The 17,702-nt window shown below is 34.8% G+C and overlaps 1 protein-coding gene across 1 annotated transcript in view; it reads right to left on the bottom strand.

The window, feature by feature from the left end:
- Positions 1-17,702, bottom strand: part of LOC123565454 (uncharacterized) — a 61,726-nt gene that overhangs the window by 40,839 nt on the left and 3,185 nt on the right. Inside the window, exons 2-7 of the mRNA XM_053549079.1 lie at positions 14,678-14,827; positions 13,476-13,676; positions 10,154-10,280; positions 9,056-9,198; positions 3,529-3,572; positions 1,127-2,899 (exon numbers count right to left, since the gene is read on the bottom strand). Of these exons, the coding sequence (XP_053405054.1) occupies positions 1,127-2,899; positions 3,529-3,572; positions 9,056-9,198; positions 10,154-10,280; positions 13,476-13,676; positions 14,678-14,795 (2,406 nt within the window). The 5' untranslated portion in view covers positions 14,796-14,827. The remainder of the gene's footprint in view (positions 1-1,126; positions 2,900-3,528; positions 3,573-9,055; positions 9,199-10,153; positions 10,281-13,475; positions 13,677-14,677; positions 14,828-17,702) is intronic.

Genomic DNA, 17,702 nt, shown 5'->3' with positions numbered 1-17,702 from the left:
CTATAGGGCTTCAGCCACTGTTTATATTCGTCTTTTGTCTCCTGCTTACTTGAGTAAACATGTTAATTTTTCTTATTCATTTTAATTCACTGGAAACACTTGCAAATAGCTAAAAATTGTGAGTTATTATTCCCCGTATTTTCTTAAACGGAAACGGAAACATGCAAACGGTGATAAAGTAGAAATAGCACTCTGTGAATATAGATAAAGTGTGGCCGTAGACCACTATAATAGCATACGAGTGACCCGATCCTGCAATTTCACGAATTTATTTTCATTTTCTCCCATTTATTTTAAGCCTTAAATTCTTTTAGCAAAGCAAAGTTACGGAAAGAATATTTTCAAGGAGTGAAAGGTCAAATTCAAGGATTTTTTTTCAAAACTCAAGTACTTTTCCAGGTTTTTTAGGATTTTTGTCATTTTCAAGGAGTTTTCAAGGACTACCATTGAATTCAAGGACTTTTCAAGGCCTGTGCGAACCCTGTTTCATGTTAGAAAATATGTTGTATAATGTCATTAACCTTCCATTTTATCCACTACATTCTTTTATTTTTTTCAAAATTGTGATTCTTACAGCAGGAAAGAAACATTTTTGGCCATAAAATTGACGTTTAATTTATTAAAGATAATTTAGAAATTCAAAAAGATCCTACTACAACACATGGAGACCTTTAGAACAATGAATAGTTTATATCTGACAACATGTAAAAAGAGATGTAGGTACTTAGATTTTTATCCCTAAAACTGATTTTTTAGAACTCATCTTTCTAATTATAAACACAAAACCAATTCCCACCAGCAAATTTTTCATCAGACGTAAAAGAAAGCTAAATGAAACAAATCTGACATTTGCATAGATCAGAGTGAATCTTCCTATTAGAAGTATTTCATGGTGACAATTCCTCCAAAATGTCATATAAGTTGAGGAAAACAATACATGTGATATTAATGAAAAAAATTCCACAGCCAAAGAGATCTTGTTTACCAATTAAAACATTTTCTTTGCTCTTTACTTAATAAGCCTCAAGACTTCTGATATATTGATCACAGTGGTAGATGCGTTCAATAGAAAACAGCTAGTTTCAACTCTGTTTAATATTTGTTTGCTCAGAGCGACTGCAATTACCTTTTCATATTCCACATCATTCACAGCAGTATCATCTTTCAACTTTTCTCTTTTAATATCATTCAAATTCTGATCAGAAGCATTACTCCATTGAACCCCATTTTCGTTTTCTTCTTCACCCTCATGTTCTTTAACCTCGCATGCATGCTCTGACTTTTCTACTGGTCTATCTGAATCTGTATCAACAACATCTTTCATCTTTACAGAATTTAGCAAAACTTTTCTATTAATATTTTTAGATTCATCTTCTCTGTACTGAAATACTTTATTTGAAGTAGCATCTACTAAATGACTCACTGACGGGTAGAAAAACCTTTTTGCTTTTAAATTTTTAACTGGTGTTGCATTGTTCTCAACGTTGTCTTTTAATGTTTTAGCAAGGTAGCTGCCATTTATTGAATTATTCACAAGCTTCTCGGCAACATCACACATTTCATTCAGAGCAGATTGAGATACTTGAGAAAATAAGTCTTCTTCATTATTTTCATCAGCTGCTCTCCCTGCAGACTTTTCCGGGTTATCACTATTTTCTCCTTTGTTTTCTGCATATGGCGTAAGCTCTTTTTCTCTGTTTGGAACACTATCTTTTCCCATACTTGTTGAACTATTTTTCAATTCAATAAGCTTTAAAGTTTTATCAGTTTTAGTGTCATCCTTCTTACCTGATCCTGTTTTTATTACTAAGTCAGAGCTAGTATCAGCTTTGGCACTTTCAAATTCTACTTGATTTCCAACTTTACCAGCATTATCACCACTTATTTTGTTCCTAGGCATTTCTTTAATACTATCACTTTTAATCTGCATCACAGCATCTTTAGTTCTTACTTTTTTTATACATGACCTTTTCTTTTTTGGAATCTTATCATCCTTAACACCTTTTTCTAAGAATGAATCTGGTTCTGGTATAAATGTGCACTTTTTAACATTTTCTGAAAATCTTACTTTTTTGCTTGATGAGCTTTTACACTTTTTATCAGAAGCTAAAATGGACTGCAAAGCTGATTGAGGTGTAGAAACATTTAAAGAAGGGTCAACACTATTATACACTACTTGAACACTATCTACGATATTGGCACTCTCTTCCATTTCTAGTGATTTACGTTTTCTGGAGGGTGCAGGTTTTCGTTTACCTACTGAAGCACTTGGTGGGTCAAAGAAATCTGATAAAACATCATCAACAGAACTTCTTTCCCGCCTGGAAACATTTGGAGACTTCCGACTTTTTGTTTTAGAATGGCTGCTCTTTTGGGAAAATGTTGGAGATAATGATAGTTCTTCTGGATCATTATGTGATGGTATTCTAGTACTTTTGCATCTTAGTTGTGGTGATTTATTATCAAGCTCGATTTTGATTACTTTCTTATCTATCTTACTGTCATTAGAAATGGATGGACTGCTTTTATTTTTAGATTTGAATTTCTTTGAGCTTTCTGACAAACTTTCTTTCCTTGATATTAATCTCTTCTTAAAATTTTCTTTCCAGTTCTCCATATGCTTGAGTTCAGTTGGACTCGGTTTCAATAGGTCTGCTTTTGATTGAACTTCCTGAGATGACAATATATTTGATATATTCCTCACATCTGGAGTCCCAAAGGACCCATTTTTAGTCTGGTTCCCCTCTCTGTTAGACTGTGACAAACTGGACTGTGATTTATCAGACTGTGACCCATCCATATCAGACTGGTCCTCTTCAAATGTACTGTCCAATGGAAGAACAGAATCCCCAGTGGAGTCCAGTCTACTTCCAGGAGAAAATAAAGCTCTCGCTGTATCCTAAAATATATGAAGTAAATCATTTCGATCATTAAGTTAATGAGCCAGTATGTCATGTTTATAGACAAATTCAATGAAGCATCATATCTGAAATAAACTGCCTTCTTTTTAAAAACTGATGTATGGCAGTATTAACTTTAATAAAGACTGATTTGTGGAAATTCAGCGGTTCTACCATTGTGCCTTTTTGTGCTTGAAATCATATCAAGTCTTCCTTCAATATTAAAAGCTGGAAATAATAAAAAGAAATGGTAAAGCAAATATCTTAAAAGGCCTCATGAAGTTCATGTGTAGTATAGAATGAATGCTTATGTTGCTTTTGGTCGTGTATGAAGTCATTTTAACAACTATGGTTATATGGCAACCTGTTTGTGCCCCTTTCAGCTCTATTTCAAGCTTAAACTGGCTCTAGGACAGAACCTATAACCTTATACAGGACAAAAAGCTGGATTATTTCATTACACAAATTAATTTCTACAATTTGGCTCCTGCAGAAAATCATACTTAATGAGGCTCTGAGAAGTGGGCATTGGATATACATTCAGCATCTTTCATAACTCAAACCAGTGGGCCACCTTGCATACATAAGCACTCATTTCTTTTAAATTAAATAAAACAATTATAATTACTTTTGTTCTGGATGATGAGGATTCTGTCTCACTATCCTGGGATTCTGAAAGAGATAATTCATAGTGAAATAAATGAAACTTAGTGATACTGAAATCTATAAAATTTAATAAAGCTGAAATAATACAAAACTGATTTTCACTGAACATGTCTTGACAGTTTTGTTATGAGCTTCATGGACATCCTGTACTGCTTACCTGACCTAGTTGATCTCCCTTGATGATCTAGATATATAAATATTTGATTTGACCTAGATGTTTAAATTAAAAGTGAATTAAGTAGAAAATGTGGCCTCTTGAGTGTCAAGCAAATTTTTCTGTGATGTGACCTAGTTTCTACCACAGATGAGCGTGTTTCAAACTTGTCCAATATTCTATGTAAACAAACATATTCTGATAACTAGATGTTTTAGTCCCCATTTCCACTCATTACATGGGCATATGTTGTCTGTTGACAATGAAAGATAAACTATCATATTACCTTGGGTTATGGGTGTAATTTATCAGGGGTTGGGGCATGATTACTATAAAACATCGCTCATAAATTCAGGTACAATGTACGAAAATTCACATTCTGAACAATATTCATATAAAAGTTTTATAAGACCAGGTCAAATTCTTTTTGAGATACAAGTAGGTCATTTACATACATTTTGAAAAAGGCATGAGCCATAATTGGTCTAGCACAGGGAAATCCCAACCAGAACCCAAGAAGCACAGCCTCACATGCTGAAAAATATTCTTGTACTGCTTCATGTGTTCTAGGTCAAAAACTTTTTGAGATACATGTATGCAACACAAACTTCTAAACCCTCTATGCAATTTTCTTTACCAAGTTAAGGACTGTATCTCTGGTCTGGCTGAATGAAATTCCAAAAAGCATCAAAAACAGATGAACAACTTGCAGAACAAGTCTACATGTATGAAGTTTCATGACTCAAATACTTTTTGAGAAATACACAACACAAATTCAGAAGGACAACTGACTAACAGACAGACAAGGGTAAATCCAAGTGCATCACCAAAATTCTGGAAGGCACAAAAATATTATATACATGTATATGCTAATCTGGTCATTTCATCAATTATCTGACCTGATACTTTGATTTGATCTTCTGACTTAGTTTTTGACCACAGATGACCCATATTCTACCTTGACCTAGATTTCATCAAAGCAATCATTCTGACTAAATTTTATGAATATCAAGTATAAAATGCAGCCCATATGATATTGCATACACAAGGTTTTTCTTTAATTTAAACGGGTGACCTAGTTATTCACCATAAATGACCCATATTCAAGCTCAAACTAGAATTCATCCAGACAAACATTCTGATCAAATTTCATAAAGATCCGGTGTAAAATGCAGCCCCTGTTGCATACACAAGCTTTTTCTTTCATTTGACCTAGTGACCTAGTTTTTGACCTAAGATGACCCATATTCAATCATGACCTAGATTTCATCAAGGCAATCATTCTGACCAAAATTCATGAAGATCAGCTGAAACAATACAGCCTCTATAGCATACACAACGTTTTTCTTTGAATTGATCTAGTGACCTAGTTTTTGACCAAAGATGACCCATATTCTAAAGTGACCTAGATTTCACCAAGGCAATCATACTGACCAAATTTTATGAATATCCAGTGTAAAATGCAGCCCCTATTACGTACACATGGTTTTTCTTTAATTTGACAGGGTGACCTAGTTTATTAACACCAGGGCCTTTTTTTGGCCGTTTTTATAGCCCTTATTCAGCTATATTCCCAATGCCAAAAAGTATGTATTTTTCCCAAAATGAGTGCAAAAATTCCCAATCTAAAAATCTGAAAAACATTTCATCAAAATTGCACAAAAATTGACCAAATTATGGACAATTTTGTAATGGAAGTAATTGTTAAAGAGGTTGTACAATGTCAATGAATGTGAAACAAGTGTATGAGAAAGTGCTTAAACACATCCTTACTATATCCTATGGGACTAAATATTTCCCAATTTGGAACATTTAATGCGTCGAAATTCCCAATTTTGGGGGTATAGGCTATGTTCCCAAATTAGCTAGAAACAAGAGCTGTCACTAATGGTGACAAATGCCCCCGCAGCACCTTGACCTTTGACCTGGTGACCCCAAAGTCAGTAGGGGTGGTGTACTCAATAAGTACTATCAGCATGTGAAGTTTGAAGGTCCTGAATGAAGTGGTTTTCATGTAAAGTGCCTTCATGCAAAACGTTAACGTTGGCCCCTGTGACCTTGACCTTTGACCTGGTGACCCCAAAGTCAGTAGGGTTGGTGTACTCATAAAGTACTATCAGCATGTAAAATTTGAAGGTCCTGGGTGAAGTGGTTCGCGAGTAAAGTACCTTCATGCAAAAAATTAACGTTGGCCCCTGTGACCTTGACCTTTCACCTGGTGACCCCAAAGTCAGTAGGAGTGGTGTACTCAATAAGTACTATCAGCATGTGAAGTTTGAAGGTCCTGGGTGCAGTGGTTCGCGAGTAAAGTGCCTTCATGCAAAAAGTTAACCTTGGCCCCTGTGACCTTGACTTTTGACCTGGTGACCCCAAAATCAGTAGGGGTGGTGTACTCAATAAGTACTATCAGCATGTGAAGTTTGAAGGTCCTGGGTGCAGTGGTTCGCGAGTAAAGTGCCTTCATGCAAAAAATTAACATTGGCCCCTGTGACCTTGACCTTTGACCTGGTGACCCCAAAGTCAGTAGGGGTGGTGTACTCAATACGTACTATCAGCATGTGAAGTTTGAAGGTCCTGGGTGCAGTGGTTCGCGAGTAAAGTGCCTTCATGCAAAAAGTTAACATTATTCCCTGTGACCTTGACCTTTGACCTGGTAACCCCAAAGTCAGTAGGGGTGATGTACTCAATAAGTACTATCACCATGTGAAGTTTGAAGGTCCTGGGTGCAGTGGTTCGCGAGTAAAGTGCCTTCATGCAAAAAGTTAACGTTGTGACTAACGAACGAATGAACGAACTAACGGACGGACAGTTGAAAACTAATATGCCTCCCTTCGGGGGCATAAAAACCCTGAACACAGATGATCCATATTCAAGCTCGACCTAGATTTCATCCATACAAACATTGATCAAATTTCAAGAAGATCCGGTGTAAAATGCAGCCCCTATTGCATACACAAGGTTTTTCTTTGATTTGACCAAATGACCTAGTTTTTGACCACAGATGACCCATTTTTGAACTTGGCCTAGAATTCATCAAGGTAATCACTCTGACAAAATTTCATGAAGATCGGTTGAAAAATACAGTGTCTATCACATACACAAGGTTTTCTTTGATTTGACCTAGTGACCTAGTTTAAGACCCCAGATAACCAATTTTTGAACTTGACCTAGATTTTATCGAGGTAATCATTCTGACCAAAATTCATGAAGATCAACCGAAAAATACAGCCTCTATCGCATACACAAGCTAAATGTTGGCAGACAGACAGACGACGGACACTGAGTGATCACAATTGCTCAGGTGAGCTAAAAAAGCTCTTCCAAGCTTGATAATAATATTTTTTTGGTAAATGCAGGGTTCGACACTAACGGTGTCCCGGGGGCCCGAGGATCCCAAATTTTGAGGAGGAACACCAACTTCTAAAAGTTGGGATTCCGGCTGGATACCTATTTTTTTGTCAATGATATCCAAAAAGTAAAAGATAGATACCTGTTTGAAAAATATTTTAATTTAACCCTTTCCCACATCGATACGTTTATCACCGTATCTATCGATTACCAGACAGAAACGTATTGACCCGTGTCTATCGGTTACCCGATAGAAACGTATAATACCGATTAACGGCCATTTGAACAGAATCGTTTTATCCCGTGTCTCATAATCAATCGCTTTATTTTCGTTCTTTTCCTAAAGAAACAAATTCCGGATGTTTACTAACTCAAAATATGGGATTTCGTCATCATTATTTACGTACAAGATCATGTGGTTACTATTTAAATATATCGGGTACTTTTCAAAGAAAGACACCGGATTTTTTTCCTACATGTGCACGACGCTACGTCATGGAAAATTACTGAGAAAACTGCTTGCAACTGACCGGTTCGCGGGACTTTCCTCGATCTAAAAATAACAACCATTTAACATCTAAGTATTTTTAAATGTGTTAGGTCATGAAGGTCACGCGTGATACACGCAGATTTCCCCTGAACAACAATTTGTGTTTACGATGGCTTGGAATTTATGGCCTTACACAAAGAAGTATAAAATATATTTATTTTTATAGCTCTTTGCCTTACATAATGGGAAGTGTTAATCAAAACAGAAGGTCCGCGGCTTCCAAATATTTTATGACACCCCAAGAGTTAATTGCAGCGGAAGTCACCCGTGATGTACCGACGTTTGATCATCAAAATATTTCTTAATATTATCTAAAAATATTTTAATTTTTAGCACAAGAATACTGTAGTCGGTTACGAGTCTCGATCTCAGCGATCTTTTTGCACTTTCAGAAGTTTTACGATCCGTTATTTTTGTAGTGTTATTCAGTTTGATGGTTGTTTTTTTTTATATAAATACTTACCGATTCCGATTCGGAAGATAAGTCTATTAACTATAAATCAAACTTTCAAACATCAAAATGGAATTGTATATGAATTTCAATGTGAAAGTAATCAAAAACAGAATTTTATGCCTAAAAATATAATTCCCTTACTTTAACACTTTTATATCTTCAAACCTCAAAGAGAAACTACAATTAATTTTGTATCATCGGAAATATAAATGCCAGGTAATATTAAGATTTTATATTTTAAAATATATGAAGAGAAGTCAAGAATTTCAAGAATTTTTTTTTTTGATATTATAATTTTTAGTGGTTGTCACAACAGACTTGACAATGATTATATCTATAAGATACAAGTGTCTCCAAAGTCGAGACCTTGTCTTGACATTGGCAAACATGTAAATTGATATCAGTTTGGATACATTCTTCTGTAGGAGTTAAGGTGTCAGCCACTCAATACAGAGGTTGCGGGTTCGAATCCCACTGGGGTCACGACCGTAACTTCTCATAAGACACCTGTTGTGATTGTTTTTATATATCATATTATGAGGGATCCCAAAGCCTGAGGAGGACCCCCAGATTTAAAAAGTAGAGATTCCTTTGGGAAGCTTGTTCAAATAAGTTAGTGTCTAACGCTGAAATGTCATGCAAAATAAATGTAAATCTTATCTTATGAATACATGATAATCCAGAAAACATGAAATAAATTGTCCAATCAATTATATGAACATCAAACATACTTCATCTGTGGTTAAAAATAAGTAAAGTTGGAAATGGAGGATGAGCAAAATCAGAAAAACTGGACATGCCCTACATCAAAGTAAGAAAAAATCTATCTTTTATTTTGCTATAATGCCAATTTGATACAATTTAAAAGTGTTACTATAATAATAACTAAGACATAAACTTTCCCTCAACAATTCCACCAATAAACCCTTTAAAGATGAAATAAAAACTCAAGTTCAATTAAGATGATAAGAAGAAATATTTACCAATGTCACTGCCATCTCTTGGAGGTGTGGCTAAGGAGTTTGTCCATGACAGTGTAGAATCGTCCATTCCCAGGCTATACACACCACTAGAGCTGGGATGAGTGAGTACTGATACATTTTGTCCAATTGGAGATGGTCCAGGACTAGAAAATCACAGAAATTAATTTTTTTCAAACAAGGATCAATGTGAACTGTTTGTAGAAAATTGTGTATGAACTAAACTGGGTTATTTATGTGGGTTGTAGGACAAAAATGTGGTTTCACAAGATTTTAAGTCTGAAGGTGATCTATCTGATACCAATAGGTTATACTGAGATGCAGCCTGATATTCAGTTACATGTAAAACTTGAACAAAAATTTCTAAGTCAAAAAGGGCCATTTTTATTATAACCTTTATCAAATTCAACAAAGAGTTATCTAACTTTATTATTTCAATTGATTTGATGGCTAGGATTCCTTGTGTGAAGTTTCAATCCAATACAAGCTATTGCTACTGAGATATTAACTCACATACAAATCTTTAACCAAGTTGAAAGACAGACAATGACGCAAAGTCCCAGGTGAGTAAAACAGCTCTCACTATTCTTTGAATAGTCCAGCTAAAACCTTAAGCAAATTGCAATACAGAGGAGGATGTCTACCAACATGGCAGTACAACATTTCTCACCTATTCAAACTAACAAGTAAGTATGGTCAAGAAATACTACAGGTGAGCTAACAAGTAAGTATGGTCAAGAAATACTACATTTAAGCTAACAAGTAAGTATGGTCAAGAAATACTACATTTAAGCTAACAAGTAAGTATGGTCAAGAAATACTACATTTAAGCTAACAAGTAAGTATGGTCAAGAAATACTAGTCGAGCTAACAAGTAGGACAAGAAGAACTACAGTAAAGCTTATAAGTGAGCAAGCATGGTCAAGAAATACTACACTAACAAATGAGCATATCAAGAAATACTACTGTCAAGCCAACAAGGGAACATGGTCAAGAAATACTACAGTTGAGCCAACAAATGAGTATGCCAAGAAATTCTATTTATATGTATAACATACCAATTAGAAAATAATTCATACATGTATATCAAGCATTACTGACCTGAGCCCAAGTAAGGGCTTCTCCCAGCCATCTGCCTTTGGAGTTCCAAGGCTGCGCCGAGCCCTAAAACTCTCTTCATAATATGGCGCAGGACTGCTGTGTCTCAAACCAGCTGGGGAGGATCCAACTGCAGAGGATGATAAACAAGGGCTGTCCATAAGCAAAGCTCAACTATTCGAAATATTGTCCCAGAAGCAGGAAAATATTACCCAAAAAGGTTAAATATCAAAAGAGTTTTAAGTTCAAAAGGGGACATTATTTGACCAAAATGCATAGAGTTATGGGACTTGGTGCTATCAACTAGTTTTATAACCCCGAAGGCACATGTGAAGTTTCAATTCAATATCTGCATTAGTTATGGAGATAGTAACTTGCCTGTAAAACTGAAACCAGAATTTTCTAAGTCCAAAAGGGGGCATAATTTGCTCAAAATACATGTCAGAGTTATTGGACTTGACCAAGTGCGGTTGGTAATTGATCTAGAAAAAGAAACAAGAGCTGTCCGTAAGACAGCCAAGCTCGACTATTCGAAATATTGACCCAGAAGCAGGAAAATATTACCCAAAAAAGTTAAATATCAAAAGAGTTTTAAGTTCAAAAGGGGGAATAATTTGACCAAAATGCATATCAGTTATGGGACTTGCTGCTATCAACTAGATTTATAACCCTGAAGGCACATGAGAAGTTTCAATTCAATATCTGCATTAGTTTTGGAGATAGAAACTTGCATGTAAAACTTTAACCAGAATTTTCAAAGTCCAAAAGGGGGCATAATTTGCCCAAAATACATGCCAGAGTTATGGGACTTGATCCAGTGAGGTTGGTAATTGATCTAGAAAAAGAAAAAATAAGTTTCAAATCTATATGCCTTTTAGTAATAACTGTATGTACTTGCATGCAAAACTTTAACCAGAATTTGCTAAGTCCAAAAGGGGGCATAATTTGGCCAAAATGAAGGTCAGAGTTATGGGACTTGATCCTATCAACTAGTTTTATAACCCCGAAGACACATGTGAAGTTTCAAATCAATATCTGCATTAGTTTTGGAGATAATAACTTGCATGTAAAACTTTAACCAAAATTTTCTAAGTCTAAAAGGGGGCATAATTTGCTCAAAAAACATGTCAGAGTTATGGGACTTGACCCAGTGAGGTTGGTAATTGATCAAGAAAAAGAAAAAATAAGTTTTAAATCTATATGCCTTTTAGAAATAGTTGTATGTACTTGCACGCAAAACTTTAACCAGAATTTTCTAAGTCTAAAAGGGGGCATAATTTGGCCAAAATGAAAGTCAGAGTTATGGCACTTGCTGCTATCAACTAGTTTTATAACCCCGAAGACACATGTGAAGTTTCAAATCAATATCTGCATTAGTTTTGGAGATAGTAACTTGCATGTAAAACTTTAACCAAAATTTTCTAAGTCTAAAAGGGGGCATAATTTGCTCAAAAAACATGTCAGAGTTATGGGACTTGACCCAGTGAGGTTGGTAATTGATCTAGAAAAAGAAAAAATAAGTTTTAAATCTATATGCCTTTTAGAAATAGTTGTATGTACTTGCACGCAAAACTTTAACCAGAATTTTCTAAGTCCAAAAGGGGGCATAATTTGGCCAAAATGGAAGTCAGAGTTATGGCACTTGCTGCTATCAACTAGTTTTATAACCCCGAAGACACATGTGAAGTTTCAAATCAATATCTGCATTAGTTTTGGAGATAGTAACTTGCATGTAAAACTTTAACCAAAATTTTCTAAGTCCAAAAGGGGGCATAATTTGCTCAAAATACATGTCAGAGTTATGGGACTTGACCCAGAGAGGTTGGTAATTGACCTAGAAAAAGAAGAAATAAGTTTCAAAGCTAAATGCCTTTCATTGATGGCTGTATGTACTTGCATGCAAAAACTTAACCAAGGTGTGACGCCGACGCCGACGCCGACGCCAGGGTGAGTAGAATAGCTAGACTATTCTTCGAATAGTCGAGCTAAAAATAATTTTCAAATCTATATGCCTTTTAGTATTAGCTGTATGTACTTGCACGCAAAACTTTAACCAGGATTTTCTAAGTCCAAAAGGGGGCATAATTTGGCCATAATGAACAGTCAGGGGTGTAACTGTTTCAAGTTATCGCAGTTTATAACCCATCTGAGTTATTGCTTAAACTTTCATAACTTATTTCAGTTATCATAAAATATTACAAAACCCTCCTGTGCCAATTCCTCATTATGAATGAGACTAATGCAATTATTTCCTGAATCCTTGGCCTTTTATCTTTCCAGCTATGCAGTAAAAATTTTTACGCACGGCTGATAAAGTTTTACGCAAATGTTTTAAAGCTATAAAACTCTTAATATCCCATTATGCTTATCAGGTCATGCTCAGACTAAAAGAGAATTTGATTAACCACAGTTTGCTACTAATTTCACTTTAAAGGTCACTTTGTGAGGAACTTGACCCAGTGAGGTTGGTAATTGACTTAGAAAAAGAAAAAATAAGTTTCAAAGCTATATGCCTTTGAATGATAGCTGTATGTACTTGCATGCAAAAACTTAACCAAGATGTGATGCCGACGCCAAGGTGAGTAGAATAGCTAGACTATTCTTCGAATAGTCGAGCTAATAAATAAAATTCAAAAACTTTATGTTTACTAGATGTCAATAATTTTTTAACACACTTTATAAACATGTTCTTCACACTATTTTGTTACATTAATTTTTTCTTTAGAATGTAAATCCTGCCCAGAACCTGTTAAGACTGTAATCAGTCATCACATTGTGTCATTTGCAATATATTTCAATGAGAAAACAGGGAGATTTATTTAGAATTGTAAAATATCAACTTCAACATGGTGATTTTTCATTTTTATATGCTGTTTTTTTCTCATGCACATAGAAATTTATCTATGTTATATTTCTGTAGCTTTTTTGACTAAAAGGGTTAAGGGGACATGAAAATAGGAGAGGGCAGAGATGTTAATTAAGCAATTAATTTATCATAACCTTAGTCTTACTTAAAACTACCCTAAGCGCAAGTTTCATTTCAATATATCAATACAAATTCAAGTTACTGAACAAACACAATAAGTTTGATACCCAAAGACCAGATTCTGATCTGTCCAAGGACATTCGCCATGATAACAACTTTAAGAAACCTACTGAAAAACATCTCTGCAACTTGTTGAGTTCTGGCTTTGTCTGGGATATCATTTCTACAGAAATACAAAACCAGCAACAAGGTATGGAAATTATATGCCTTTTTTGTCTTTTGGTTAATGTGTACCCCTATGTCAATAATACTAAAATTAAATTTGTAATATCTGATTACCTGCCAACTGACCACGGATCAGCTGACTGACCGTTGGTGAACTGGCTGGGCTGTCTATCACTGACCATCTAGGTTTTACACTGCTAGAACTGGCTGGGCTGTCTATCACTGACCATCGGGGTTTCACACTGCTAGTTTTCCTACACTGTATCTGACGAGCTGTCAACGTTTCAAACCATGTTTCCGGACTCTGACCTAAAACTGAAATATACACACGTATTTAGAAAGAATTCATTCACAAGAATTTTAACTAAGCAGCATACATGTAAAGCATCAGCTATGAGTTACGAAAAATCTTCAATTTAACATCAGCCTTTAGACATGTACAGGGTGACCCATATCAGATATGATATCATTTCATATGTCTATGTTTTCTATAAATTATATTACATGTACCTATTACATGTAGTAAGATAGCATTACTGTGGACTCTAGAAAGTTTCATGTATGTATTTCCCTTTTTGGACTTACAAAATGATCTTAAGACGACATGATTTTTTTTTTACCAATCACGATCATCTCCTTCAGACACTTTCTTTTTCACCAATCACGAACATCTCCTTCAGACATTTTCAATTACATGAGACACCAGTCAGGTGTGTTAATGTCCAGTGTGGTAAAAAAGGATGTCTTTCTAAAACTTCAATCATATTCTGCAAAACACTCTTTTTTAAAATACCGAGTATCTTCACAAAAGCCTTTAACATGTTTAAGGACAGTGCCTTTGACTGTTCAAAGCCCTTCCACCTAATACTACCTTAATTACCGGTACATAAAAAACTTTAGCAAAATTTCTTAAGTTGAAAAAGGGGCATAATTTTGCTGTATACCACTCAATAAACACACCTGTCAAACGCCCTAACTAAAGGGACAGCATATATTTCTAAAGAGGCATCAATTTCAAAAAATGTATTTTCTTTTTTTCTTTAATTATGTAATTCAATATAACAATAAATCAAACTTCTACTAAATGATTTAAATATATTTTACCAAATTACGATGAAACTTACATATGACACCACTAAAACTAAAGAAATCTTATTTTTGGGCTGCAGTAGGTTGGGATTGCATTTTGTGAAGAAGAGAGTATTAATACAAGAGAGAACTGAAAACTTCCTAAGACATGTTTGTGTTATTGTGACATATATTGTGAACACTGAAAACAAAGAAACCACAACATGTATACGTAGTACTATTCATACCTGACTCTAGATGCTGTTTATCTTGTATAAATGTTGTTTCTTGGCATTCTGACACATCACCAGCAGAGTCCAAAAAAATGAACTTTCTTAACTGTTTACAGTCCTGCACCTGCATCATGCTGTGGTACTGACAGCTGAGATGGCATCACCCTAAAATAATGTGTTTTATTATTATTGTAGATAAGGCAAATTATCGGAATGTCTGTCATGCGTAAAATCAGCTTTCTTTTTTGGCAGTGGCTAGGGAACCGGAATCCATTCCCCAGACAGCGAACTTATTCGTCCGGAACCGGTTCTCTGGCCAAAGTACCATGCATAGGCTAGGGAACCGGAATTTTATTTCTATATATAAAGCTGCCGAAATTCACTTCTTTTTTCTCTGGCCAAAGTACCGTGCATAGGCTTGGGAACCGGAATTTTATTTCTATATATAAAGCTGCCGAAACTTTTTTTCTTTTGCATGTTATTATTGTCCACCATACTGGAATGATATAAACTAGTACTAATTAATGCGGAAATCGGAGAAAGCCGGAATAAACTTGAAATTTAAACTAAAAAGGTACAGTACAATAAAAGAAACAACCGGTTCCGATTCTCTAGCAGGGCTCGCGCTTTCGCTCGTCAACATTCGCCAGTGACGAAAATCACAATAATTTAGTGACAAAAGTTCACTTTTGACGAAAACTCTTGGCAAAGCATTTTTTCATCCATTTTGTTTACAATTACAGAATAGTTTTCTAATCTTATCAGGATGTACAACAATTCGCATTTTCGTAAGCGAAAAAAATCGACACCAGTCTACAATACATTATCTGAGTTATTGAAAGGTTAAAATATGTCACACATGGAGGTGTGAATATCTACTGGTACTGATGATAAACCCGAACAGAAAATGAGGTTTTTTACCTGTAACTTTTTTATTTCTGCAATTTGTAATCAATGGTCGGTATCAAAATAAAGCTTAACATTTGCTGAAAAATTTACCTAATTCAAATTTATATTTAGTTAGCAAACTCACACAAAGTGAGGCACTGGAAGGGGTTTGTAAAATGGGGACTGTACGAAGGTTGACTGATGAGGCCTAAATTAAAATTAAGTTTGTTTGACCTTTACCGACCCAGTATTTTTACAGTGGGTAGGTAGGTAGGTAAATAATTTTATTATATTTTAGTTTTTTTTAATGTTTGTTGTCTCAGTAATAATAAAAATTGAAGTCTATTTATTAATACCTATTGCTTGTAGATAATCTTGGAAGATGCTCTGTTAAATGTATGCTTGTAATAAACCCCTAGCCCTATTCATGCACACACAATATGGGCACAAACTTAATTTGAACATAAGGCAAAGTAGTATCTTTCATGTCTATACTTTTTCTTTATATATATATATCAAAAATGTTTTCACTACATCTGCGCTTAAAAGTACAAAACGATATAGTCGGGAAAATATTTGGCATCTAAACACACTACAGCTTATTTTCAACGAGTGTTTGATGCTTAATTCAATAGCTTTTTATGAGTTTTAGAAGGTTTTTACAACGGTTATGGCGGTATGCAAGCAAAAGTGATCATTTTTTAGCTTTAAGCTACTTGCACGTATTGGTCATGTTACTAAGAACAGAAACAAGATTGGGTTTCCCCGACATCAGACATTTATTATGCCACTGTCCTGGCAAAAGAAGTATAAGATTTTTATACCTCTTTGTTCTGGCATTACAAAATTAAAATATTAAAACTATCTAGCTTGTCATATTTCAAAACATTTACGTTCGTGTCAAATTCTTGAAATTCGGAAACTGAGATTTTCTCACTTCGAACAAATGCATTTCAAAACAATCTCTGATTAAAGACATTTTGAAATCAACAATTAAGTCAGTTCATAATATATTTTCACAGATAATCAAATTTCCCACCACTCGCCTGTCAAATGCCGTAATACTGTCACTGTTATGAAAGCAGTATTATGTACAAGCAATTTTCAGATATAACACATAGTAGACAAATAATAATCTCATGTACATTACGTTTCCTTTGTAATCAATCATATTTGTTCTTCTTAAATTTCGTTTTCACAGCAGACATTTTTCTTTCAGGGTATTTTAGTAATCACCACCACCTAGTTGCTCTCCATAATAACTGCATCGGTAGTAAAAATAATCACAGTCTAGCCCTTACCGTATTTTCCAAAAATGTTAGGACTAGTTATTTTCACTTTCTCAAGACTTATTTGCCGAAAAATGATTATTTTGTAAAGTGTCCCAAAAATATGGACACAATTATCATAATCCACCCAATGTTGAAAGCGTAATAAAAAGCGTAAACGATTATCGGTAATTAATCTGTTGATAAACTTAGTCCTTGTCCTTGTTTTCATCATCAAGTAACACCCGCCTCAAAGAGCTAAAAGAAGTGTGTAGGTATCACGGCATCTGAAGCGGAGATCAAAGCGTTACAGTTGCCCGAGATTGTCATGGAATTACGTCATGTTTTCGCGCCATATAACACATCACTGTTTGATGTTGTACCGCCTCGGTTCTTTGAATTAATCAATAAAAAAGTTTCTTCTTTAATTTCTTAAAGCGAATTCAATAGCCTGTATAAACTGACAGTAAATGTGTCAAACGATAATTGTGGATATCCTACCTCTGTGAGCTATTTTGCCGCACTAACATAAATCTGTTTGCCAAAAGTCGTTTTACGCCATGTATTTAAATTGCTGACGCTTTTTCATTATTTAAGATTTTTTTATTGTTTTTTTTTTTTTGTACCTTCTGGTCAAAAGTCTGAACTTTATGCCCATAGAATTTATCATTTATTTACTCTTAGAAAGAAATAAGTAATTTTAAGCGGTGCTAAAAAAATATTGATGCGATAATAACAAAAAAATGAATGCACTACGCGCGTTTTTTTTTTTGTTTTTTTTGTGTATGTGTAAACAAAAGTAACGTCGAGTGATGGAAATTAGATATTACGATAGCTCGCACGTGCTCGTGGAATGGAAAAGTACCGGCATGACGTTTTGGTTT

Source organism: Mercenaria mercenaria, chromosome 8 (assembly GCF_021730395.1).
Source record: "Mercenaria mercenaria strain notata chromosome 8, MADL_Memer_1, whole genome shotgun sequence".
Taxonomy (NCBI): Eukaryota; Metazoa; Mollusca; class Bivalvia; order Venerida; family Veneridae; genus Mercenaria; species Mercenaria mercenaria.
The sequence above is the reverse complement of the archived record's forward strand: the minus strand, read 5'-3'. Positions and strand labels throughout refer to the sequence as shown.